The 25316-nt window shown below is 39.0% G+C and overlaps 1 protein-coding gene across 2 annotated transcripts in view; it reads left to right on the forward strand.

Annotated features, from left to right (window-relative positions):
• Nucleotides 1-5576: 5576 nt before the first annotated feature.
• Nucleotides 5577-25316, forward strand: part of TMEFF2 (transmembrane protein with EGF-like and two follistatin-like domains 2) — a 361668-nt gene continuing 341928 nt past the window's right edge. Inside the window, exons 1-4 of one of the 2 annotated variants that reach the window (XM_006878746.1) lie at nt 5577-6157; nt 8485-8594; nt 17215-17344; nt 24657-24683. In XM_006878746.1, coding sequence (XP_006878808.1) covers nt 5986-6157; nt 8485-8594; nt 17215-17344; nt 24657-24683 — 439 coding nt within the window. In that variant the 5' untranslated portion in view covers nt 5577-5985. The remainder of the gene's footprint in view (nt 6158-8484; nt 8595-17214; nt 17345-24656; nt 24684-25316) is intronic. The other variant, XM_006878747.1, reaches the window with a different exon arrangement.

Genomic DNA, 25316 nt, shown 5'->3' on the forward strand with positions numbered 1-25316 from the left:
TATATATATCTCCACCTCATGTGAAATCTATGCCTATACCACCAAGAGGTTGTTGTGCTAGTAGAGCAAAATAACACTAAATGGTTTAAGATTAGGAAGGGTGGGCACCAGTGCAGTCTCTTTTCTCTATATCTATGTAATCTGTATGCTGAGAAAATGATTTGAGAAGCTGGACTCTATGAAGAAGAATGTGGTATCCAGATTGGAGGAAGACTCATCAATAACCTTCGTTATGTAACTGATGCAATCTTGCTTGCTGAAATTGAGGTGGACTTGAAGTATTTGCTGCAGAAGGTTATACACTGCAGTCTTAAGTATGGATTGCATCTCAACACCAAACTCCTTGCCACTGTATCAACAAGAGACATCATGATAGATGGGTAAAAGATTAAAACTGTTGATGACTTCATCCTATTTAGATCCACAATCAATACACTTGGTACCTGCAGTTGGGAGATCAGGAAACATATTGCATTGGGATAGTCTATCGTCAGGGACCTCTCCAAGTTACTGAGGAGCAATGATGTCAGTCTGAGGACTAAGGTGCGCCGGATTCATACCATGGTCTTTTCAATCACTTACAGTGGGTTTGAGAGCTGGAAAATGAATAAGGATGGCAGAAGAATTGATACCTTTAAGTTACTGTGTTTAAGGAGACTATTGAATATCTTATGGACCGGCAAAAGAACAAACCTTCTGGGGAAGGTGCAGACAGAGTGCTCCTTAGAGGCAAAGACGATGAAGCTGGATCTCAAATACTTTGGCATATTGCTAGAAGAGGCTATTCCTTGGAGAAGGAAATCATGCTTGGGAAGGTAAAGGGATAACAAAAGGAAGAACTCAACCAGGTGGATTTGACACAGTGCAGCAATGGACGAGTGTGTCAAAGTTAAACAGAGTTCAGAGGGTCTCTATGAGGCAACTAGATGGCACTTAACAACAACATGCATTAATTTGTTCATTTAAATATAATTTTACTTCCAAATTTTTAAATCATCTCCTTTAATTTTTGCAGCACACAGGAATGAGGAAACTGTCTACAGTCACATAGCTACTAAGCATGACAAAATATGATTGTGCTACATAATTGGGTAACATATGAACATTGTTGCTGTTGTGTGCCATCAAGTCAGAGGCGATCCATAGCTGACAGTCCAGCAGAGGCAGTTAATCACATGGGAAGAGATTTCTCCTCCTTCTCCCACGGAGCCGATGGTGAAAACGGTGTCTATGGTAAATAATAAAGGTGCATTTTTTTTATTTAACACATTAAGGTGCTAATTCATATTAAAATTTCAAATTTCTTTTACTGAAAATTAGACTTTGAGATCCTAGAATCAATTTTTATCCATTTTTTCTCTTTCTACTCACAATACAGTAAGACCATAATGTCTATGTTAACCCATGGAAGCTTTCAAATACATTTTAGTGGTTTTGTTTGCTTGTTTGCTTTTTATTTTATGCAGGTTTACTTACAAAGTTTGTATACATTGTTTGCATGTTCAGCCAATTTTGGATGGCAAGACTGGGTAAAAATTCACCATTTCTTCCTCTTTGGCTCCAGATGTGGGAGTGTATATTTGAATATTAGTCGTGTTTTTATGTTTTCCCTGTGTGCATATGGCTATTATCCTATCACTCACAACGTGAATTGCAGGATAGAATATGAAATTGATCTTCCCCCCATTCATAAACATTGTGTTTTATACAATCTTTCATTTACATTGTGTTTCATACAGTTGTTCATGTACATCCTAACATGCTGCCATTGGTAATTGATGGTTGAAGAGGAATGCTCAGTGGTGCCTCATTCAAATGGTGACCAGAGTAAATCCATAGCTGCCATACCTTACCTGTGTCTCTGAATAGACAGAACATAAATAGTTTCCAGTTTGTCTCCTTTCCCAGAGTCCAAGAAGCAGCAAAAACAGCATAAATTTGTGACTTTGGTTTTAGGTTCTCAAGTTAGTCAACACTGTGGACATGCTCACCAGAGCCAATGAGCTAATTTCGTGATGTTTAGAAAGCTTCAGTACTTTACTACAAAATGTGAACAACAAGGAAGCTCTGGTGGCCTAGTGGCAAGAAGCTGCACTGCAATCTCAGAGGTAGGTGGTTCAAATCCACCAGGTGCTCTGCTGGAGAAGGAAGGGCAATTTCCTCCTGTACCAGTTAGATCTGACTTGATGGTACACACACACACACACACACACACAAAATAATAGAAGAGAAAAAAAATTTTAAAAAGTAAACAGTAATAATGTATGCATCATAGTAGGTTATGAGGACAGAATAAAAATTCTCCTTGATGGCACAATGTCTGACACATAAGAATCACACTCTACATTAACATTAATGAACTGTGGGAAAGCGTTTGTGGTCAGGTAATAGAGATTGGATTGGCAGTGTGTCTTTTTTTCCCTTTGGTTAATTTATGTATCTTATTCTTATTCCAGGATATTTTTGTATTTGTATTTCCTTCCCTCACTTTACATTTGGAGACATTGTAGCCTTCTTACAGTGCCCTTCTCATGTGGGGAAGGCACACATTTTTTAAAATGTTTGTTTTATAAAAAGTCTCTGTACCATTTCTACTTTGAAATAAGACAAATTAACTCTGGTCTTCTAAATCCCTTCTAGAAGTTATGTCTATTATGAGTGAAACTATTTTAGTCAGGAATACCAAAAGCAAACATTACACACTTTAAAGTAAGAAATTTTCCAAATATATCATGTGCTTAAACCATATTCCTAGCAATCATAATATACAGTGCAAACTGTAATTTGTAAATCTGGTTTTAAATTTAATTCTAATGTGTAAATGGACTTGATCCTGTTGGGGAAAATCTGAAGTACTATTATAATTTTAATCCAGTCTTCAGTATTATATTTAAAGCTCCATACATTCTTGGTAGGTAATGATGAGGATAAATAATGTATATATTTTTATTTACATATTCACTAACACAATACTGTTCAGTGAATGGTGTTCTTCTGCCACTTGGTGGTGCTTGCCAGTTTCAGACTTTGTTCCTTGGTGGCACTGTAACACTAAATACAAAGTAAGCTGAACAAAATCACAGCCTTCTTATTGGAAAGGCTCTGCTTCAAACTGCTTAATAATTTAAAGAACCTCTGTGGAAGCCACTGCATTTGTTAACCAGTCACAACCAATAATTAACTCCTTTGGAGTTTTAAGTCACTCTGAGCAAAATGTCTTAGGAAGAGTACATATTATTAGAAATCACGCCAAAAATTTACTTAGCAAAGAATTCAATAGCAGTTTTACTCCACTAAGAGGTTCTATAAGATCTTACTTATGTAGCCAAGCACAGAAATACTAACAGGTCCAACTCCATTAACATAATTACTGCATAAACACTTTTAAGGACCTTATTTCTAAGCATAACTTATTTTCCTTCCATACCAGCCTTGCCATGGAAAATGACATGTTCTCACCCTGTGCTGTGAAAGTTGTTAAATCTTGATCTGCATTAAGCTTACATTTATGTTGCCAGGTTCCGCGGAAAGGCTGTAGGAAAGACATTTCTGACTCCTCATCCTACCCCTCCCACCCCTTCCCTTTTTAAATAGCGGCTGGCAGCTGTATCTAATGGGCATCCCCTTTCCTTAAAGAATTTAGCAACTCTATCCAGAAGCCGATTTTCTGATGCTTCCAACGTCTGGTCAGATTGATCTGTTTTAATGGAGTCTTCATCTGGATGAGGAAGCAGATGACACAGACTAGAATGCTGAGATCTACTGCTTAATTGCCAGAAGTGAGAGACACTAAGATTCAGAAATCTTTGACAGGAGGTGGAATTAGGAGTCGGGGCGGAGGGGTAAGATAAATGGATGGGTTTCACATGGTGAAAAAACATCGCACCATTGAGGTGCTGCACGATCATGCCTTTCAAAGGAGAAGTTAAAAGGAAAAGAAGTGGGAGGAGGTTGAAGGTTAAGGTACTTAAAAGGATAGCTTGGCACAACTGGGTTTTCCCTGAGTGCCTGCAAGGGATATATAGTCCCCGTTTTCAAGGTATACTGCTGTCTATTTGACGTGATTGGAAATGGACGCTGAGAGATGCTGTTAAAAAACAATGCTTCTCTAAATTCTGGAGACACTAGACTAGAGAAGGGAGGAAGCTAAGATCCAAGGATCTTTAAAGGAAGAAGACAGGCGTCTAGGAGGAAGGGAGGGAGGAAGGAAGAAAGGAAGAAAGAAGAGAGGAGGAAAAGGTGCAGGGAGGGAGAGAGAGAGAGAGAGATAACACTAAAGAAGCACACAATAAGGAAACAGGAAACTCTTGGAGGGCATCCAAAATATTGCGACTGTAATGAAGACTCAAGTCACAGGAAGATGTTCTTCCTCTCCATTTATGTCCTGGGAAGCTCTCTTCCTAATCAATGCCATTAGGTTAAAGAGTGTCTAACTGCATGAAGAATGCAGTAGAAGAAAGGCAGGTCGGGCTGCTCCTTTTGCCCAGCGGTGCTGGAGAGAAAGAAAAGACGAGTTAGCCCTTCTCTCCGCCCAGGTCGCCCGTGGGCAGCCCAGCCCGGCGTCCAGCGCGGGTGGTTAAGGCAGCGCCACCGGGCAGTGTGAGTGCGCTCTTCCCGGACACTGCGCTCGGCTGATGCGTCCTGGCCACTCATCCGTGGCTTAAGGCCTTCTCTTTCCCTCTCAGGCCGTTAGTTATCCTGATCCTACATAGGAAACATGTTTGTGGGCACCTTCTAGGCGGCCTCACACACAGGTTCCTGACTGGAGATGAGCTTGATAAGAGAGGACTTCAACCTTCCAGCAGCCCGGGCTGGGAGAGGACTGCAGGAACCAGAGGGGACGAGGAGAGAGGGAAGGAGGCAGCGAGCGTGGAAGGCTGACAGAGCCGGTCTGGGGGGCAGCCACACTCAAACAGGATCCTAAGGGAAGGAGGCTCTTTCCTCTAGACCGACCGGGTTGATCTCACAACACTGGCGCTCACTCTCTCCATCTCCCTTGCTGCTCCCGACTAAAACGCGTCCCTGGGCTCTCCGGGCTGCGCTCCAGCCCGCCAGTATCCCGTTACCCAGCCTGGCGAGCGATCTGGCACGCCTGAGCGCCGGGCGCCAGCAGGACGCCCTCTCCTTTCCGCCTTCTCCCCCGCCCCCCGCGGTGCCCCTCCGCTGCGCTGCGCCCCGCCGCCTCCGCCCGCACCATCCCCAGCTCGGGGAGACGCCACCCAGACGCGGCGGGCGCTCGCAGTCGGGGGTCACGCACCAGAGACGGGCGCTAGTCCAGACCCGGCACTCGGCAGGAGGCGGCCCGAGAAAGAGAGTCTAAAAGAGCCGGCGGTGAAGAAGGGCGTGGGGCTCGCCCACCCCCAAGTCCGCGTTCCGCGCCCGCGCCAGCCCCGAGCCCCGCTCGAACCGGCGCCCGGCGAGCCAGCCCATCTGTGGCATCCTCCGCCGCCGCCTCCTTGCACCTCCTCGCCGACCCCTCCCTCCCGGGACCTGCATCCCGCTCCGCCAATCAGCGCCCTCCTGCCTCTTCCCACGTGACCCCAGGCGGGCTCAGGACCTGCTGCTTCCCAAACGCCAGAGGGATGCGGGCGGCAGAGCTCGAGCGGCGGCTGCGGGACTGCGGGGCGCGCTGACTCTTCCTCCACCCTCCTCAGCCTGCCGGCCTCAGCCCTCGAACCCCGGGGCTCCCCTGGCTCCCCCGCTTCTTCCCCGAGCCCTGGTCCTATGGCAGCAGCCTCCCGCGCGTCTCCAGCGCTCAGCCTCCGCGGACCACCCTCTCACTCCCGGGACTGAGCTGGGTCACTGGATGTTGCTGAAACTCCCGGGATCATGCGCCGACTTGGCTGCTGCTTCCCCGCCCGGTGCCTGTGCTGCCGCCGCCGCTGCTGCCACCGTCCGCGGGATGCCCAGTAGCCCGCTGCCCGGCCCCCGCGACCCTGTGTTCCTCGGAAGCCGTTTGCTGCTGCAGAGTTGCGCGAACTAGTCATGGTGCTGTGGGAGTCCCCGCGGCAGTGCAGCAGCTGGACACTTTGCGAGGGCTTTTGCTGGCTGCTGCTGCTGCCGGTGATGCTTCTCCTCGTAGTCCGCCCGGTGAAGCTCGCAGCTTTCCCTACCTCCTTAAGTGATTGCCAAACGCCTACCGGCTGGAACTGCTCTGGTAAGCCCAGAACCCCAGCCCGGAGCCCATAGCCCCGCATAACAACGCGCGTGTGCAGCACAGACCTGCCTACCCCGAGCGTCTCCCTGCAACCCCCCCCAAGTCCCAACCTCTAAGAACCCCCCCCTTTCCCCCTCTATCCCTCCTCCCGAAGAGCCCCAGGAATTGCTCCAGGCTGCCCCGGAAGATGGGGTGAGGGTGGGAGGGACTTTAGGGTGGGGAGAAAGTGCAGGTGTCAGAACCTTTGCGGCTTTGCGCTCAGACGGGAGCTGCAGGGATGTTGAAAAATATTAAACGGGATGGTTTCCGTGGCTTCAGTGAACAGAACACCAGTCCTTAGGGAGACCCTACATCAGATCCTTTCCCATCATTAAAGATAAAAGTCTGCCTAGAACCAGAGAGAAAAGAATTTAACTTCATGAGAAAGAACTAGCGAGAAAGCAATAAATCAAACGGTAGCTGCAGGGGAAATGCTGATTTCTGGTAAAAGTGTTGTGAAGCTGCGCTGGTCTAGGATTCAAGACCCGGTCATACAGACTCAGAAAGGAGCTTTGAATTGAGAGAAGCATTCTAATCTCTCTGTCTCCAAGTCTCTCCCCCTCTCTCCTTTTCTTTTTGTTAAATTGCTTTTTTGCAGCACAGACATTCCAGACTCTTATTTTCCCCAAGCTGATAGGTGATAGAAGTTGAGAAAAGAACCCTTTATGCCCCTCCCAGACTGGGGTGGGCATTGAAGGAGAATGGGCCAGTTAACACACAGGCGGGTGGAGGGCGGAACCCACCCTTCCTGAGCACTGGCTTCCCATTTCTGGGTGGGATTCCCTGAAGTGAGTGGGTCTGTGCTCTTCGTGTTCCCTTAGATCCCTTAAGACTCAACCAGGAGAGCTTGGCAGGTTTCTCTGTGCTGAAGTCTCCTAATTAAATAGGAACCAAAGATGAGAGTTGCTGTACACCCCCACACTGGCTTCACATTTCAGCATGACAGCCTGTGGTATACCTGGTGGGATTGTGGTGGGATTTCACAGACATTTTAAACTTCATTAATATGGCTAGATATTGCCCCTTAGGTATGGTCTGTTCTAGTTCTAGCAAGTGTGTATGTAATTTTTCATCTTTGTAAATATAATTATGCTCTAGTTAAATCTGGCACAGAATAAAGTGGCTTTCAAGGGACTTACATGAGCTGCTTTGACGAGTATATAACTTTGATAGGAGTGGCTAACCAGTTGTAACTTACTGTATGAAAGAATATATAGATCCTTGTTATTCCTAATGTAAATTTCATAAGAAAATTGTGTATCATTGTAATTTGTCCTGGACTAAAAGACAAGCTGAAATTTGCAACCAGTTTGTTTTTGTCAACTTTTATATTTGTCATTTTTATACAACTGTTGTTTTTTTTTAAGTTAATTTTGTGTATTTGTGATTCTGGAAAAAATAAATACCGCTTTGCATGTACCTAGTCACTTTTTAAGGGTTTCATTCTAAGAACACTAAAATGCCCTGTAAAAGCAAGTGCTTGAAATGCTGATGCCTCTGGCTTCTAATATGTTGGTTTACCTTATTCTTACCTATAATATACTTTTTAAAAAGGTAATAATATTTGAAAGTGAAACCAACAATCTAGAAATTAATCAATTCATCATTAACTAGATATCTTAATGGGATTTGTACAAACAAGCAAAAAAAAAATTTACAAGCAGATTGTCAAGAAGCTGGCACCTCCCCAGCCCCTGTTAACTTAGAGGTGATCAATCTTCACTTGAGTCAGACAGACCATCACAGAAAACACTATGCCTGTTTATCTTTATTATTGGGGCTTTGTTTCCTCTTTGTCTGAAGAAATTCCAAAGAAGAGGTTGTTTCAGACCTCAAAGCAAAATAATTAAAAATTAATAAATGATAAAAATGATTTTAAAGACTATTATATACATATAAGTATGCATGTATAGTGTGTCTGTGTGTGTATCCTAAATGAGAAAAAAATAAATACGCCACCAAACATTGTCTTCTTTAAAAAAAAAAAAAAACCAAAACACAAAACAACAGTGTTAATTTTAATGCAAGCCAGAGTAAAACCATATAATCACAAAAGAATATTAAAAGAATTGACTAGAAAAGACTGAGGAAAATAGAAATGAGTATTGATCATTTAACTAGATTTTGAGGTTATCAGCAGAGAGTGACCTTGCAGTGCTGCTGTGTGTATTGGGATTGGAATTTGGGACAATTCTTCTTCTTAAACCTTAAGATTATACTTCAGAAAAGAATATGTGTAACATTGTTCTGCTTTAAATAACTTGACTGTTCTCTTTTTTGAATTTGAGGTTATGATGACAGAGAAAATGATCTCTTCCTGTGTGATACCAACACCTGTAAATTTGATGGAGAGTGTTTAAGAATTGGAGACACTGTGACTTGCGTCTGTCAATTCAAGGTAAGAAGACTGATATGTGCATTTTCTAATTCATTAACAGGACTACAAAGCAGGGATCTCCCATTACAGCCCATAATTTGTCAGTTTATAGCTATACAAGCTAAGAGGAAAGCTGGCACCAAGTAAAGTACTTGCAAGAGATCCAGCTGATGTCAAGAAGACATACATCTCCTGTAAAAAATATATATCCCATAGCTACAAATGCCACCGGAGATAGAAGGCTGCAGTGTGTACTTTTGGGATGACAGAGGAAAACTATGTTTCTGTAACTCTTCTAGCATACATTTCCTAACTCATTTGACTGCAAAAAAAAAATATCAAAATGGACATAGAGTAACAAGTGTGGATTTACTCTTCTTCCTTTTATTTGGGACTATTTAATGGCCTTGACATTCATTGTCTAGCAGTGTGGTTGAGTTAAATTCATTCCTAATTCATGTACCTCAAACCTACAATTATTGTTAGGTACTGTCAGGCTGACTAGACTCATGGAAACCCTCTGAACAGCAAATCTGAACCTTATCCTATCCTGTACTAGCTTCACAATCTCTGTCATGTAAGAACCTTCCTACAATCATGTATAAGTTAAACTACCACAGGCATTTGTACTCATTGCCTTTATTTACTCTTGAGAGTTTGTAAATGACTCTTGTCTCAAACTCTGGAAGTCTAGCATAAGATTCAACAGTAAAATGTGAACCTGAATGATTATGTATGTGAGGGCCAGAGAGTGGGGCAGGGGGGTACCCAGAATCCCCTGGACTGTACAAACGTTAAACTTGCTGATTGATCCAGAAGCTGAATTGATGAAGCATAAGTATCTTAAAATTAATTTTAAACTCCCTATGAGAGAAGTGAAGAATTTAATATTGAAATAAAGCTCAAATGCTTTTATGAAAGACATAATCTTCTTAGATATCTTTTCTTCTAAGAAAAAAAATAAAATGATTGAGATTTGTTAAAGATTTTTGTGACCACGCAATAGACTTTTAGATAGTATTATGTTTATTTCTAACTTATTAACAAAGATAGATTCAAAATCAAGGCCATTTGTGAAAAATCAAGGTTCTGTGAAAATGGAGAATTACCACATCAGAATGCAAAATGGAGGATAATTCTACATAATTGACAAATTACATCCTTACTTCCCTGTCAGATTACATCATTGTATAATTACCAAACCTCTTGACTGAGAAGCGTGGCCCAACCAAGTTGGTGTAGATTTTTTACCATCAAAGTCAATGTTAATCTCACCTAGCACGTCAAAGATTTTTACTGCCATATATAAGTCCTTAATGCACCAATACTGTTGGAAATGAGAACTATCAGATAATGAGACAGTCAATAATTGAGAAATAGGCATGTAAAGTAAGAAGGTTCCATGAGTATTTAATAAACGTGTCGCGTTAGTTTGTAAGGTCTTTCGCTGCACTAAGCTATGTAGCATGTTCTTTCAGTGAGCTGCACAAGAAACATGGAGCATGTCAGCTGTGGTGTTCATACTTCTTTCAAAGGTTCTTTAAGTTAAAAGCAAAAAATAGCTGACTAAATCAGTAATTAAAGACCCATAGGGATCTACAGTTGCTTGGAGAGTTTATTTTCACATAAAATTTCAGGTTATTTTTCTTATTTTGTGATCAAAGTAGACTGAAGATGCGAACTCATTTGTAGTGAACATGAATAAGGAAGAACACCCTCCAAGGGTAAAGCTGTGGTTCTAGGACTCCAACACAAGACAAAATGTGCCAAAATGAAATGTTATTTCATTTAAGTGGCCAAAATAAAATGTACGTTTCTTTATTTTAAAAAATGCAATGAGTTTTCAGATGTCACCAAGGCTTTTAGTAAGGTTTGATCGGCAGGAATAGCTATGCCTTTCATATTTTAGCCATTACTTTAAGTAATTGTTGAGTGAAATAGGGTTGGCAGGAGGGCTAGGATTGAAACTTTGATTAAGACATGATTAGGTATGTTTACTTCTATTATTGTAATGTTTAAAATTTGTTTCTACATCTTTGTTCATTGTAGTAACTGTTATTCTGAATAGGCAAAATAAATATCTTCTTAGCTAAAAAAAACCAAAAAAACCCCCACCAAACCAAACCAACATCTGCACATAAGACCATGGAGAAGATTACTTAGGTAGAATGTAAAGGGAAAAAAAAGTACAAATTATGTAGAAAGGTAGAAAGTAATAGGATGTTTCAGGCTAAGAATAACTTGATTCAGTCATTTCCCAATATTTATACCATAAAATGTTTCGTGAATTTGAAGTTTTGGGTTTTTTTTCCCCCTCCAAGTATTTGATTAAAAAGAGGAAACATGAAAACATATTTTCCTATCTTCTATTCTAAACAATTTCTAGGTATTTTAACCTATTCTTAGTTTGTCTGTATTCTCAAATACAAGCACAAATTCTTCCATTTGAAGTAGGATGTAAACATTAATCTTTCTGTCTGAGAGATACATTTCAAAAAGAAATATGTTGATAAGTAGGTAATCTCTCCTTTTACTCTCAAGAGTTTACTGGAAAATTAAAGGAAACATATTAATCTTTACCTGCCTTAATACAATTTAAAATAAACTAATGTCTACCATTTCACTTGTTATATCTTTTATTTCTTACCTCTGGCTAAGATTGTTTTTCTTTTTTTTTTAAACATGAGGAAATTATGACACCTTGCCCTCTTCCTCACCAAAATATAGCAATTTATCAGGACAGATTATCCTAAAGGAAATATTTAAGTTCTTTCACAGCAAAACTATTTTGTGTTTTCTTTAGGATATTTACATGCAAATGAAAATAGTAACAACACAAAAAGTAGACGTTTATGATTATTATATTGTTATTAGATGCTGTTGAATTGATTCTGAAGTCATAGCAACCTTATGTACTTTGGGTAAAACACTACATGAACCATCACTGTGCTCTCAGTCACTTCTGACCTTAAGTCTATGCTTTGTTGATCATCTCACAAGAATCTTTTCTTTGACATTGACTGCCTATTATGAATTTATTATAGACTTAATTTTAAAAGCAAACCAAAAAAACCTGTTACTATGTTGAGATCACTTTTAAAAATGGCCTCCTACCTTATGCATTCCATCAATATACCAAATGCTATGCAGGTCAGTATGGCAGGTTAAACCAAATGGGAAGTTAAAAACTTTAAAACAGTGGATGGGTGGATGGATGGATGGATGGATGGATGGATGGATGGATGGATGTGATCAATGATGACTTTTCAATTAAAAAATATGATGGAGGCTTATCTTTTTCAGCTGTAACTTAATTCCATATTTTATTTTTCATTCGATAGGCCTGGTTTTGGATCTCCAATTAGCTGAACTATTAGGGCTACATGACAAACTGCCTACAACTGAGTAGCTTAGTGAACATTTCTTTTGTTCGTGAATCTGTGATTTGGACACGGTCTCTTGGGGGCCGCTCACCTGTGTTCTACTTAGTATTAGCTGAGGCTAGGAGTGGAGTGGAAGAGGTTAAAGACCTGATGTTACAATTATTTGAATGATCTTTCTTCTTCTCCATCTGGGTCTCTCCACATGGCCTTCTTAAGGTTCTTCATAACACAGTGGCTGGCTTCCAATAAGACACATCTGGAGATAGTACAGCCGACAGAAACTGTGTCTTTTAATCACTTGGCCTCAGATGTATACAGTCACTTTGACCATAGCCATAGTCCTGCCACATTTCTCAAATAATAAAATTTTTATATTTAAGAAAATGTAGGTACGGAGAAGTAAAAGATATTTATGGAATGGGACACAGAATTGGGACATAGGCAGGTATTTTATCTTTTTTATTCTTCTTGGAAGAGAAACATACCATAGCGAATCCATTCTTTGTAAGCCTCTGACAACTGGGAATATAACAGAATTCACTTAACATCTGTTGAGCACCTTCTACATGCCAGACTCTGTGGAAGGTTCTGGCAACGTATGAAATATAAGTTTCACATAGTTTGTACTTGCTGAAATTTCAGCTAAAAAAATCTTTATTAACTAAACACTAATTCATTTGAAAAATCTGTTCTCAGCACATACGTTTTAGTTGCCTTGTAGCAAAATGGATTCCCTATAGTTTAGTGTATCGAGTCACCCTGGCCTCTAGTATAGTGTGTATCTGCTTTCCCTAAGCAGTGTGGAAATTTTGGAACAAAATTATTCTACTAAAAAACAGATTTTAAAAACATCTCAAGAAAAATAGACTCTCTTTTCCTCTTGGGAGGAAGTTTGTATAACACATACATTTATGGACCTAACCATCTGGACTTGAATCTTGTTTTTTTCCCTTCCCAGCCAACTACATGCCCTTTTGCAAGCCACTTAACATCTGAGATGGTCCTTTTGTTTGAAGCTGAACACTATCATGATGAATACTAAGAACTACTTTCAATGATTTGCATATTTTGATGTAATAGCAAGCTTATCTTCTTGTCCAGGGTGATCTTGATTTTCTACATTTAGAAATGTCAGATTTGGGTGTCAGTGTTAAATGTGATTCTGCTGGTTAAAGTCTGTGTTATGAACAGCAAGTAATTTAATTTTTATTTTTTTTTTTACATGCAGGCATTTCAAAGTGTTCCACAAACAGGACTCAGTTGCCTAAATGCCTTAGTTAGCCATTTTAAATGGGGACTCTAAGCTATAATCTTGTTAAATATTTAATTGGTGAATAGTACACACAATCTCCTATGCTAAGGTGGTGAAGAAAATGGGAGAGCCTGGGCCCATGCTTCCACTCCTGAGCCTTAGTGATTTAGGGTTTGCTTCCTCCTTGTGTTATTCATATTAATGAATGCAAGTCATGGTGCTAAAGGCCAAAACCATTGTGCTGATAATCTACAGTAAAGCTCTCTCAGCTCCATACAAATCTCCTTTTGGCTTGTGTACGGAGCTTGGCAGCTCTGTTTTTAGCACTGTTCACATTTGGCTTACTACATCTTTCCAAAGTGGCATCTGAGCACTTTATCAGTTTATTCGCTATTTTAAGATGCATATCAGCATTGTTTACTAGCACATTTACAGAGATAATAAATATTTCCTACCCTCACACCCTGTCCACTGATTGTGCATTTGAGTAAATTGTAAAAATGGATAAGAAGATAGACAGAAAACTCTAGAGATCGTAGGGGGAAAAAAGAGACAGGATTCCAAATAATCTACAGATAAACTATTGTAATCAGAGTTGGAGATGGAGTTAAAAGGTCCAAGAATGCTAAGACTTGACCATGAGAAGCTAAATAGTCTTTCTGGCCACTAATTATGACCCACTTCTGCCTCTGATGACCTAGTGGTAAGGAGCTGTGCTGTCAACCTAAAGGCACATAGTTCTAATCCACTGGTTGCTCAGCAGGAGAAAGATGGGCAGTCAGCAATTTGCTGCCTCTGAAAACGTGGTAGAAGGTCAGCTATAGGTTGGCTCCTACTCGATGGCACTTAACAATAACAGTAACTACTGAAGGAGCTCTGGTGGTCGAATGGGAAGGAGTCTCACTGCCAACTCACAGGCATGTCTCTCAGATATCGCCTGCTCCACAGAAGAAAGATGACCCAGGCCTCCCTTGCAACTTATAACCTCTGAAAACCTGCTGGAGGGTCAACTACGAGCAGGTCCCAACATGACAGCACATAACAAGCACAGCCGCTATCTGCTGTAAGGATCAGAGAGTCTACTGAATATAATGTTTCCAACCGTTCCTTCATTTCTTGTGGATTCTCCTCCAGGAGCTCAGATGCTCCTGAAGTCTTAGCAGGACTGCATAAAGCTTACCAGTATTCTCTGGCCCTTGGTCTTGAACAAAACACATTTATCCATTAACTAGCCTCTCTGGCAGTGTTCATGAGTTGAGCAACGATTTTATTTATCTGGTGTTTCTTCAGCACTGTTCATAGCAATATTTGACTCCTCACTGGCCTTTTTCTCTTACCTTATTTCTTGAGAAATGATGGAGATAATAATTTTTCAGGTAGGCCAGTTTTCAGGTATAAGTTAAGAAAAATATTTGGAAAGCTTGTCGAAGACAAAGAAATAAAGCAGATGCTGCCTGATTACAGGTGAATTGCCTGTTGAATTAAATATCCTCTTTAACAAAAATATCTAATCAAATAAAATTTTGGTGTGTTTATCCATTGTTTCAAGAAAAATTATAATCATAGAAGTAGATGGAGTCTGGGAATCAAAAGGGAATTTGGAAAAGAAAACTTCTTTAAGGGGCTTCCAAAATGCCTTGACTGTAAAACATAACAATAAAGGTAAATATTTCAAAAATGCATGATAAATCATAAATAAACAGATATGGCTGTTAGCACATGAATATGATATCATTTGGATTTACTGTTTGAAGAAAAAGTTTGTTGCTATTGTTAAAATCTTACATTTAACAGTTTTTCTATAGTAGATAAGAAATTTATTGCTGTTACTATATACCATCGAGTTAGAATCTACTCATAGCTGATTGTCCAGCAGTTTTTCAGAGGCACTGAATCGTATGGGGGAAGACTGCCCATCTTTCATAGCTGATGGATTTGTGTTGGCAGCTGGGTGCCTTTGGGATGGCATTCTAACTCCTATCAGTAGGCCACCAAATCATCCTAGATTTGTAAAACTCATGAAATAATATTTTCATTTGATTATCCCGTTCAGAATTCATTAGGATAAACAAGTCATTATTATATAAAAGCGAAAAGTTAGAGGTAAATATTTGGTTGGGAAGGAGGTTATTTCAATTCCTTGCTACTACTATGTCTTAATTACCTGTTGCTTCTGTAACACAGATACCATGTGATTGGTGAATTCAAAGGGCAGAAATTCATTTTCTCGTAGTTCTGGAGAATAGCAGGGCAGATCTGGCTTTTGACCATGTCAACTATTTCTTTGTAAATACCCTGGGAATTTAGTTCTCTTGAGGTCCTGCCATGGCATCTATCCTCTCCTATGTTTATACATCTCTTTGTCTAGTATCTTTTTTATAGTTGAGAATTTATCTCAACAGGAGAGCATTCACAGGTATAGAAATTGGCATGTCAGCACATATTTTGAGGGACACAAATCTAGAAGACAAATCAGGAGGGGGTGGAATTAAAGAACAAAAAAAGTCATTGCCTCACAATTTTGAAGGCTAGATATTCAAAAGGTTATCAAAAGGAATTATCAGTTCTAGGGGAGGGTTCTTGCTTTGAGGTAGCCCTTGGGTAGTGCCTTTTCACCACCAACTCACACTTGTAATTAGAGCCTCATAGAGATCTTCCCATTTGTGTGTTTCTCTCACTGTTAATTTTTCTTCTGATAAGAATCTACCTACTGGAAAGGGATTAGGAAAACAAGGTCACATTCACAGCTATAAGAGTTATGATTTCAGTCTATCTTTGTGGGGCCATCATTCAATCCATAATAGATCATTCAGACTGTGTAAGAAAATAGAGTAAAATAATAATTATGAGGTTTCTGTCACTCAGATGATCACATTTTCAGGATTTTCCTGTTTTTTTTTTTTTAAATTAAACTCCTGAGTTGAAGTTTCCCTAAAATAAAATTTTAGATTTATTGTCATATATACAAAAGCCCAAGCTATGTGACTAGATAGTTAATGTATTTGTTATGAAATTATAATACACGACAAATCCAAGTAGTTCAGTTAAATGTTGAAAACAGGAAAGTGTTCTCACATCCCTGTGCACATATTATTTACTTTACTCAGTTCCTGGCAGAGGTGAACATTTATAAATAATCACCTTGATCACTACGTTTGTTATAATTAAACAATGAAGCACATCAGTGGTAGTAATCATGGGATAATCACATCCCTGGCATAATTAGCAGGTATAGGACACAGCCAAGTGTCTCTAATGCCATGGAGTGTGATTGTATCATGAGGACTATACTCTGTAGGTTGCCTGATTTCCATTGTAAAATGTGTTCATTTTTCTTTCAATGAGATTGTTTTAAAAGTGATACTTTCTTCTTCACAAAATATGTAATCTTCATACTTGAGAATAGTTGAGGAAGTTTCCTTACTGTAGTACTTCTCTTTAGAGTTTGTTCATATAAATGCTTAGTGGTCTAAATGTATTTAAAACAATTATTTAGTAAACCAATGATATTTTTCAAATATTTGGAAATTTATTGAAGGTATAATTCAATAGAATAAAACAGACATTGAAATAAATTGGTGCTTTGACATTTCTGCTACATACTTAATGTTCCAAACATAGCTATATACAGTTTTCTAATAGTTTGAATATTTTAGCATGCTTATATTTTTCTTTCCAAATCATATAAGATATAGGCCAAAAACACATAGGATTGAATGAAATGAAATAGACCTTGTTTTCTGTAGTATATGATGTTTTGTCCAATCATTTTGTTGGAATTATCAATGTATGTACTTTTTATGACTCTATCAGAATCAAGCAATAATTGTCTGCCATTGTATTGCCTTGATGTGCATATGCAAGGTCAAAGTCTTACTGAACACAATAGGAACCACCAGAAGGAAGACAAGCACATTATTTTCACAAGATGACCAATTTTGGTCAAGATGTCAGAGGGAAGTAGGGTTCAGTACTAATCATAGGCTTATGTCTGTGTGTTCCGCAGTGCAACAGTGACTACGTGCCTGTGTGTGGCTCTAATGGGGAGAGCTACCAGAATGAATGTTACCTGCGGCAGGCTGCGTGCAAACAGCAGAGTGAGATCCTTGTGGTATCAGAAGGATCATGTGCCACAGGTATGTAAAAGAACTTAACAATGACCTGAACATTTTTTAATGGATTTGGGACTTTAAGATCATATTTTGCTTTCCCTGTTATCTTCATATAAATACTTTGAACGTCTATAATAGTTAGACAAGGCATGTTTGTGTAAATTATGCATTGTCCTTCATTTGATCTTAGCCAAAAGTCAGAGAAGCCACAGGATGTGCTGTGCTTACTCACTGTCTTTTTACATTTCAAATTACTTCTGGAAGAAAGAGGGATTCTACCTTACAATGCTAGTACATTTTAATGCATATGTTTCTTTAATGTGGTATAGATTGGTGGATACAAGTCAATATAAGGGAAAATCTAGATTGATCATTCAAGTGTCAGATATACCGTAAACCATGTATACGTGAAGAAACTGTGACGGCATAGTGTATAATCTGTTGTGGTGCTAACAAAAAGTCACTAGTTTCAATACAATTGATGTTCTAGTGGAGAAAGATGGGTAATCTCTCTGTGTGAAGATTTATTGTCCTGAAAGCACAATGGAAGTTTCCTGTAAGTTGAAATGGGTTGAAGACGATAGATAAATATTGTTTGTTTGGTTTGAGAAATCTAATTGTCTTCCTGAGTCCAGCTTTTCAGGTCTGGGTTCTGAAGTTAAGAAAGAGCTAACCTTAAGAGATGGATAAAAATATGTTTCTTAACTGTTTGGCAGACTACATTGAAGAATATATTTGTAATATTATTTATAGTGACATGCTCATTCTGATAGTGTTAACTTGAGATTCTAGAAAGCTTTTTAATTACAGTGTATAAAGAATGTTAGGGAGCTCTGGTGACTTAGTGGTAAGGAGTTTGCTACCAAACCAGTGACACAGAGTTTTAATCCACTAATTGTTCCACAGAAGAATGGTGAGCATTCTCCTCCAGTGTAATTCACAACCTCTGAAAATTTGCTAGAGGCTCAACTGTGAGTTGGTTCCAACTTGATGATATATATAACAGCAATAACAGCCAATGAATGTTATGAGGAAACTGAGGAAGCAAAGTGACTTGTTCTTCAGCTTTTCAGATTTTCCTTCTGTATACAGTGCTTGTTAGAGTGGAACAGCATTCCAGGAAGAGAAGTAAAAAGGAAGAAAGTCCAACTTGATAAAGTGATGCTTTAAAATGAAGCTGAATTTTTAAGTTAAACTTGAAATGCCAAAATCACATTTATTAAAGAAACTATGATTATTTTTTCCTACTAACAAATAAGCATTTTAATGCAAAGTGATGATGTTAGAGGCATTAACTAATATAGTTTCAGGAAAAAAAATCATGTTGGAAAATACAAACGTCTTCAAAGAATGAGAATGGGTCAGAATAATGTGAGGAAAAGTCTGTTCTACAGGAATGGCTCTTTTGATAATGTCTTTCTATACTGAAGTATCTTGTTAAAAGTTACATGTATGATTGCTAGGGCCGGCTGGAAATAACAATGAATAAAATTTACAGCAGCATGTGAGGGTCTTTGGACAAATCTCCTCAGTCGTGAAAGAGGACAATCCACTTAGTAACTCAGAACATACTCTCCTATTCTTGTTGGTCCTGACTCAGTGACCCTACATAGGTTTCTGAGATTGTAAATGTTTGCAGGAGGAGACCGCCCATTTTTCTTCCATGGAGCATCTGGTGGTTCCAACTCTCAGAAATATTCAGGCTTTGGGTTAAGCAGTAGAACTCATATAATATGCTGCCAGAAAAGATGGGGAAGAGTGGAAATTGGTGCAACCACTATGGAAGGCTGTATTTCGCTTGCTCAAAAAGTTGCAGATAGAAATACCATTTGAACCAGCAGTTCCACTCCTGGGAATATACCCCAAAGAAACCATAACTGCCACCCAAGCAGATACATGCACACCCATTTTTATTGTGGCTTTGTTCACAATAACAAAGAGTTGGAAACAACCTAAGAGTCCATCAACAAACGAATGAATAGAGAAGCTCTGGTATATTCACACAACGCAATACCATGCTGCATTGAAAAACAAGGAACTCATGCAATATTATTCAAAATGGGTGACCCTGGAGGACATTATGCTGAGTAAACTAGCTCAATCACAAAAGGACAAATACTGCATAGTGCCACTGTTTTAAAATGGGACTGACATAGAGACTGAGAAATATGGGATAAATTATGTATACTGCATTGAAATAGATGAGAGAACTGTTTAAAAGGTATATATGATTATGTATTATTGTCATGACATTAGTCCAGAATGAAGGCTGCATAGTGGAGTGGACTTGGAGGGAGGGATTGTTTAACAATGGAAGAATTTTTCTTTTACTTTTCAAAGAGAAGAACAAACTAGAGGGGAGGGGTAGGCAAGGAGACAAAATGCAACAGTGAGTGAATGGAAATCCAAACTCTCTGTAAATTTTCATTAAACTTAATAATAATACTAACAACAACTAGTTATAAAAAAACAGTGTGTTAGACTTGTCTCTAAAAGAGCTCTCTGCCACAGAGTCAATTCCAGTCAGTGGGAATCCTCCTTTGGGTTCCATCACTGTGAACCTTTGCCAAGAAGACTGCCATATTTTTCTTTACAGGATCAGGTGGTGGATTCTAAGTGCTGACCTTTCAGTTTACATCCAAACACATAATACACTATTTCACTAAGTCTTATTGCTATATCTAAAGACCAAAAAACCAAATTATAAATGAACATTTAGGACACATGGAATAGGAAAAAAAACCCCCAAAGACCCAAATCCAAAACACGTGGGAAACAAATGAAACCTGTGACTCCCAGAAATAAGAAAGAATGTAGGCAAATACTGAGAGTACTGAGAAAAGGATTTGCATATTTCAGATTATGTAGGACCTCCATCCAAGCAAGTGAAGCAAGCAATGATAATGACAGCAGTCCTGAAGTAATGGTTGTGGCTAATGACGTTTAGTAGAAAAACCTCTCCTTGTTTGCCAACTTCCAAACTCTTGTCAGCACACGTAAAACCACGCTCCTGGTTTGATAAAGTCTTTCTGTTCTAGTCCCTAATGTGCTGGTCATACTATGAAAAGAATTACTTAGTCAGGTAGAAAATTTAATCACAATTGAGTAATCTTTCCTTAGCTCGTTCACATACTTAGATTTCTACAGATTTAATTAGAAAACTAGTCTTGCTGAATGCATCTACCATTGACTTAGAAATCTGAAAGTTTCTTGATCTGAATAATAATAGAGGGACCAAAGTAATTTTGACACATTAACTCTAACTGTAAATAAGTTGGAGTTCTGATTCTATCTAAGAAAGAATTTCAAGTCTTTTCTTCATAGGTTTTCTGGTTTTCAAATGCAGTTTAATACCAATTGGACATTACAAGCTGTGATCTATAAGAAAACAGTGAAATACTTAACTTTATATTTAATAACCAAGCTACTCCTTGGAGGCAAGGACTCTGGGGCTTCGTCTGACATACTTTGGACATGTTGCCAGGAGGGACGGGTCCTTGGAGAGGGACATCATGCTTGGGAGGGTGGAGGGACAGCGCAGGAGGGGAAGACCCTCTATGAGATGGATTAATTCAGGGACTGGGGTAATCGGGATGGGTGTGTCAGAGGCAGTGCAGTTGGCGCAGAATAGAGCAGGGTTTAGGGCTGTTGTGCATAGGGTCGCTATGAGTCAGAAACAACTCGACGGCACATAACAACAACAACAAATTTTAATGAATTGAATGGACATTTTAGTACACTCCTTCTCTCTAATTTTCCAAGATGGCTTATCTTATAGTAATGATTTCAAATTATCATCAGTAACTTATAATCATGACATGTACATAAGTGACCATTTGCTGATTCTATTTTCTCTCTCTTTTCTGGCTAATTAATTTGAGTGAAATCAAACACTGTTCCTCTTAATGTTCTTGCCCCTTGAATTTTCAGAAAGATACATTGAAAATATAAGCCAAAACATTTTCGCCTTTGTTCCTTTAGTTCTCACCCAGTCATATGTGTTTATTGGAAGATCCATAGCCGAATAAACCAGATATGTACTCAACAATGAAATTATTATGCTCAAAGCACTTTTCTAAGCACTTAAAGTTTGGCTTTGGATGGTAAGCATCACACCAGCCTCAGCACTTAAAGTTTGGCTTTGGGTGATAAGCGTCACACCAACCTCAATGAAATAGATAAACTACAAACCATAGCTGTCTATATTATAGAGGAAATGATATTTCTTATGTCATCCAATGAGTAAGAATTAGAACTGAAAATCCATAAGTTTTTTTATATTCTGTTCATGTCAAATGCAATTAATTTAAGGAAGATGAGTAAGGCTTGACATCAAGACACTTAACAGTCTTAGTGGCATTTGACATAGATCTTGAAATCTGTTTGAGAGTTCAACATGATAAGAGGACATATCAAATAAAGGGTATGAATATTATGAGTCTTATTTCCTAGTGTTAACATTGAAATTACACAACCTGATGGATTTAGAGTGGAAAGAAATGATGAGACAAGGAGGATGAAGCCTCCACTTAAATCTTGTGGTTCAAATAAGGTAGATTTTATTTAGATATCAAGTTGAAGAGAATCTTGGCCTTTTCCATAACCAATTCCAATATCTTGACCATCTGTGTCGCATGTAATGGGTATTTCTAATAAGTGAGTTCACAGTTGTAAACAACTTGGACCAGCTGTAATTATGTGGGAGGGAAATAGAAGTAGATAAAGAGAAAGGAGAAGGCATCAGGATTGGAGGAAGATTCATCAACAATCTGCAGTATGCAGATGACACAACCCTGATTGCTGAAACTGAAGACCTGAAGCGCTTGCTAGAGAAGATCAAGGACTGCAGCCTTCAATATAGATTGAGGCTCAATAACAAGAAAACAAAGATTCTCACAACTGGGCCATTTGGCAACATCAGGATGCATGGTGAAGAGATTGAGATTGTTAATAGCTTCAGTTTGCTTGGCGCCACAGTCATCACTCTTGGTACTAACAGCCAAGAAATTAAAAGACATATTGCAATGGGAAAGTCTGCTGTTAGGGACCTCTCCAAAGTACTGAAGAACAATGATGTCACTCTGGAGACTAAGGTTCACCTGCACAGACCATGGTCTTTGCAATCATTTGCTATGCATCAGAGAACTGGACAATGACTAGGAAGGATAGAAGGAGAATTGATGAGCTGTGATGTTGGAGAAGCGTACTGAGTGTACCATGGACTGCTAAGAAAACAAACAGATTCATACTGAAGAGGGTTAAACCAGGACGCTCCTTGGAGGCAAGGGTTCTGGAGCTTCATCTGACATACTTTAGACATGTTGCAAGGAGGGACCAGCCCTTGGAGAGGGACATCATGCTTGCGAGGGTGGAGAGACAGCACAGGAGGGGAACACCCTCTAAGACGTGGATTGATTCAATGACTGAGGTAGTTGAGGTAGGTGTGTTGGAGACAGTGAGATTGGCACAGGATGGAGCAGTGTTTGGGGCTCTTGTACATAGATAGCGTGGCTATGAGTCACAGGTAACTCGATGACACATAATAACAACAACAACAACAATAGATAGATGGACTCCCCCTTCCCTCTTCTCTGCAGCTTTAGGGAATATCCATTATAGTATAAAGGCAAAGACTGAGATGTGCCTGATTCAAACCACAGCCTTTCCAATCATCATCTGAGAGCTGGCAATGAATAAGGATGACAGGCGAAGAATAGATGCATTTGAGCTGTAGTGTTGGAGAAGAATGCTGAATATTCCATTAGCCATCAAAAGACTAAATGGATGTCTTGGAGAAAGTTCCTTGGAGGCAAAGATGGTGAAGCTTCATCTCACGTATTTTGGACATGTGTTGGAAGAGGCTATTCCTTGGAGAGATATATTATGTTTGGAAAGGAGTAGAGTCAGTGAAGAAGAGGAAGATCCTCAATGAGATGTGTTCATACATTGTGGCAATGGACTCAAATGTGCTGATGCTGCACAGGACAGAGTTAAGTTGTTAGTTTTCATAGGGTCAGTTTAAATTGTACTGGACAGCACTTACACAGCCACAAGAACATGAAGACAAAACAGGCTCTCTTCTACTGATTTCAAGAGCAAAGGATGATTTTAGTTTCTTATGCAGCCTTCAATACGGATTGAAGCTCAACATCAAGAAAACAAAGATTCTCACCTCTGGACCAATTGGCAGCATCAGTATGGATGGTGAAGACAGTGAGATAGTTAACAGTTTTAGTTTACTTGGCTCCACAGCCAACACACTTGGTAACAGCAGCCAGGAAATCAAAAGACTAATTGGATTGGGAAAGTCAGCTGTGAAGGGACCTCTCAGGAGTACTGAAGAGCAACGATGTCAGGCTGAAGACTAAGGTGGGCCTGATACAGGCTATAGTCTTAGCAATTGTGTGCTCTCCGTCAGAAAGCTGGACAGTAACTAGGAATTATAGAAAGAGAATTGATGCCTTTGAACTGTGGTGCTGGAGAAGAGTGTTGAATATACCATGGACTGCTAGGAGAACAATCAGGTTTGTCCTGGAGAGGAAAGCTGGGCTGCTCCTTGGGCCCAAATATTCTGTAGCTTCTTGCAAGGAGAGATCAGTCCTTGGAGAGGGACATCATGTTTGGGAGAGTGGAGGGACAGCACAGGAGAGGAAGACCCTCGATGAGATGGATCAATTAAGTGATTGGAGTAGTGGGAGTAGGTGTGTTGGAGACAGTGAGATTGGCACAGGATAGAGCAGAGTTTAGGGCTTTTATACATAGGGTCACTTTGATTCACAAGGGACTCGATGGCACATAACAACTACAACAAGCAAATATATTAATCTATGTGGGCTTTGAAAAGCAAGTTAACAATTATCTAAAAACAATATTCACATATAAATTCTTGTCTTTATGCATATACAATTTGTAAGAATGTAAGACTTAATTATTAATTTACTTGTCACAGGTCTTAGGCTATTTAATTTCTAAAGCTCACTGATTATTATAAGCATTTTTTTTCATCACTAAGATAAGAGTGCCAAATTCAGCCTGATTAGAATAAAAACGGGGGGGGTTATGTAGTCAACAATCTGATATTACTTCGAATATCATAATACTTTCTTTATAAACTTCAAGAAAGAAAATGGTTTTCTTTTTTTTTTTTAGAAAATTGTTTTCTAAGTTATATAAGAATGGAATGAAATAAGTGTGGATATATATTTTTATATTACTAGTAGTTTTCTCAAACAATGATCTTAGAAACAAAAATGAAGGTTGCAAATTTGAACTAAAAGCCAATTGAACTTTTTAAAAAAAATATGCTTTCAAGCACCTATTTTTTTTCCCTCTGCAGATGCAGGATCAGGATCTGGAGATGGAGGTAGGAATTTCGTTTTCATATACTTACAAACTCACAGTGGCTATTTTTGTGAATATCTCGTTATTATATTATTTATTACAGATACGCCAGACAATTTAATATTTAGCATGTTAGGAAAAATTAACACTTGAAGTTAACATTCTCATTATTAAGCAAATATATAGGGCATGAAAATGCTTTACTATATTTATTAATCATACTTTTTAAAAGTCCATTACTTATTTGTTCATTTGTTTGTTTCTGTCTTTGAGACAGAATTGCATAATGTACAAATCTCAAACCAATGTGTCCAAACACATTTAGCTGAACAGAAAGAGTTCATGTTTTGAAAATATATAAAAACTCTGCCTAATTATAAAAATACTAATATTAACACATACGTAACTCTCCTGTGGATAAAATAATTATCAAATATGTAATTTGAAATCAAAGAAGTCTTAGTTTATTAAAATAAAAATAGAAAGTTTAACTCACTGAATGTAAAGATACTGTTTTTATTCTTTGGTTTTGTTAATCTATAGCTATTTCTACTAATAAAAAGTGTTGTTTTATTATTTATGTGGTTAAGAATGTATTCAAGGTAAGAGACAATTTTACACTTTAAGTTCATGGATTAACTTCCAAGTAGAAAAT

This window comes from Elephantulus edwardii, unplaced genomic scaffold (assembly GCF_000299155.1).
Source record: "Elephantulus edwardii isolate Elephantulus edwardi_28Jun2011 unplaced genomic scaffold, EleEdw1.0 scaffold00001, whole genome shotgun sequence".
Lineage (NCBI taxonomy): Eukaryota > Metazoa > Chordata > Mammalia > Macroscelidea > Macroscelididae > Elephantulus > Elephantulus edwardii.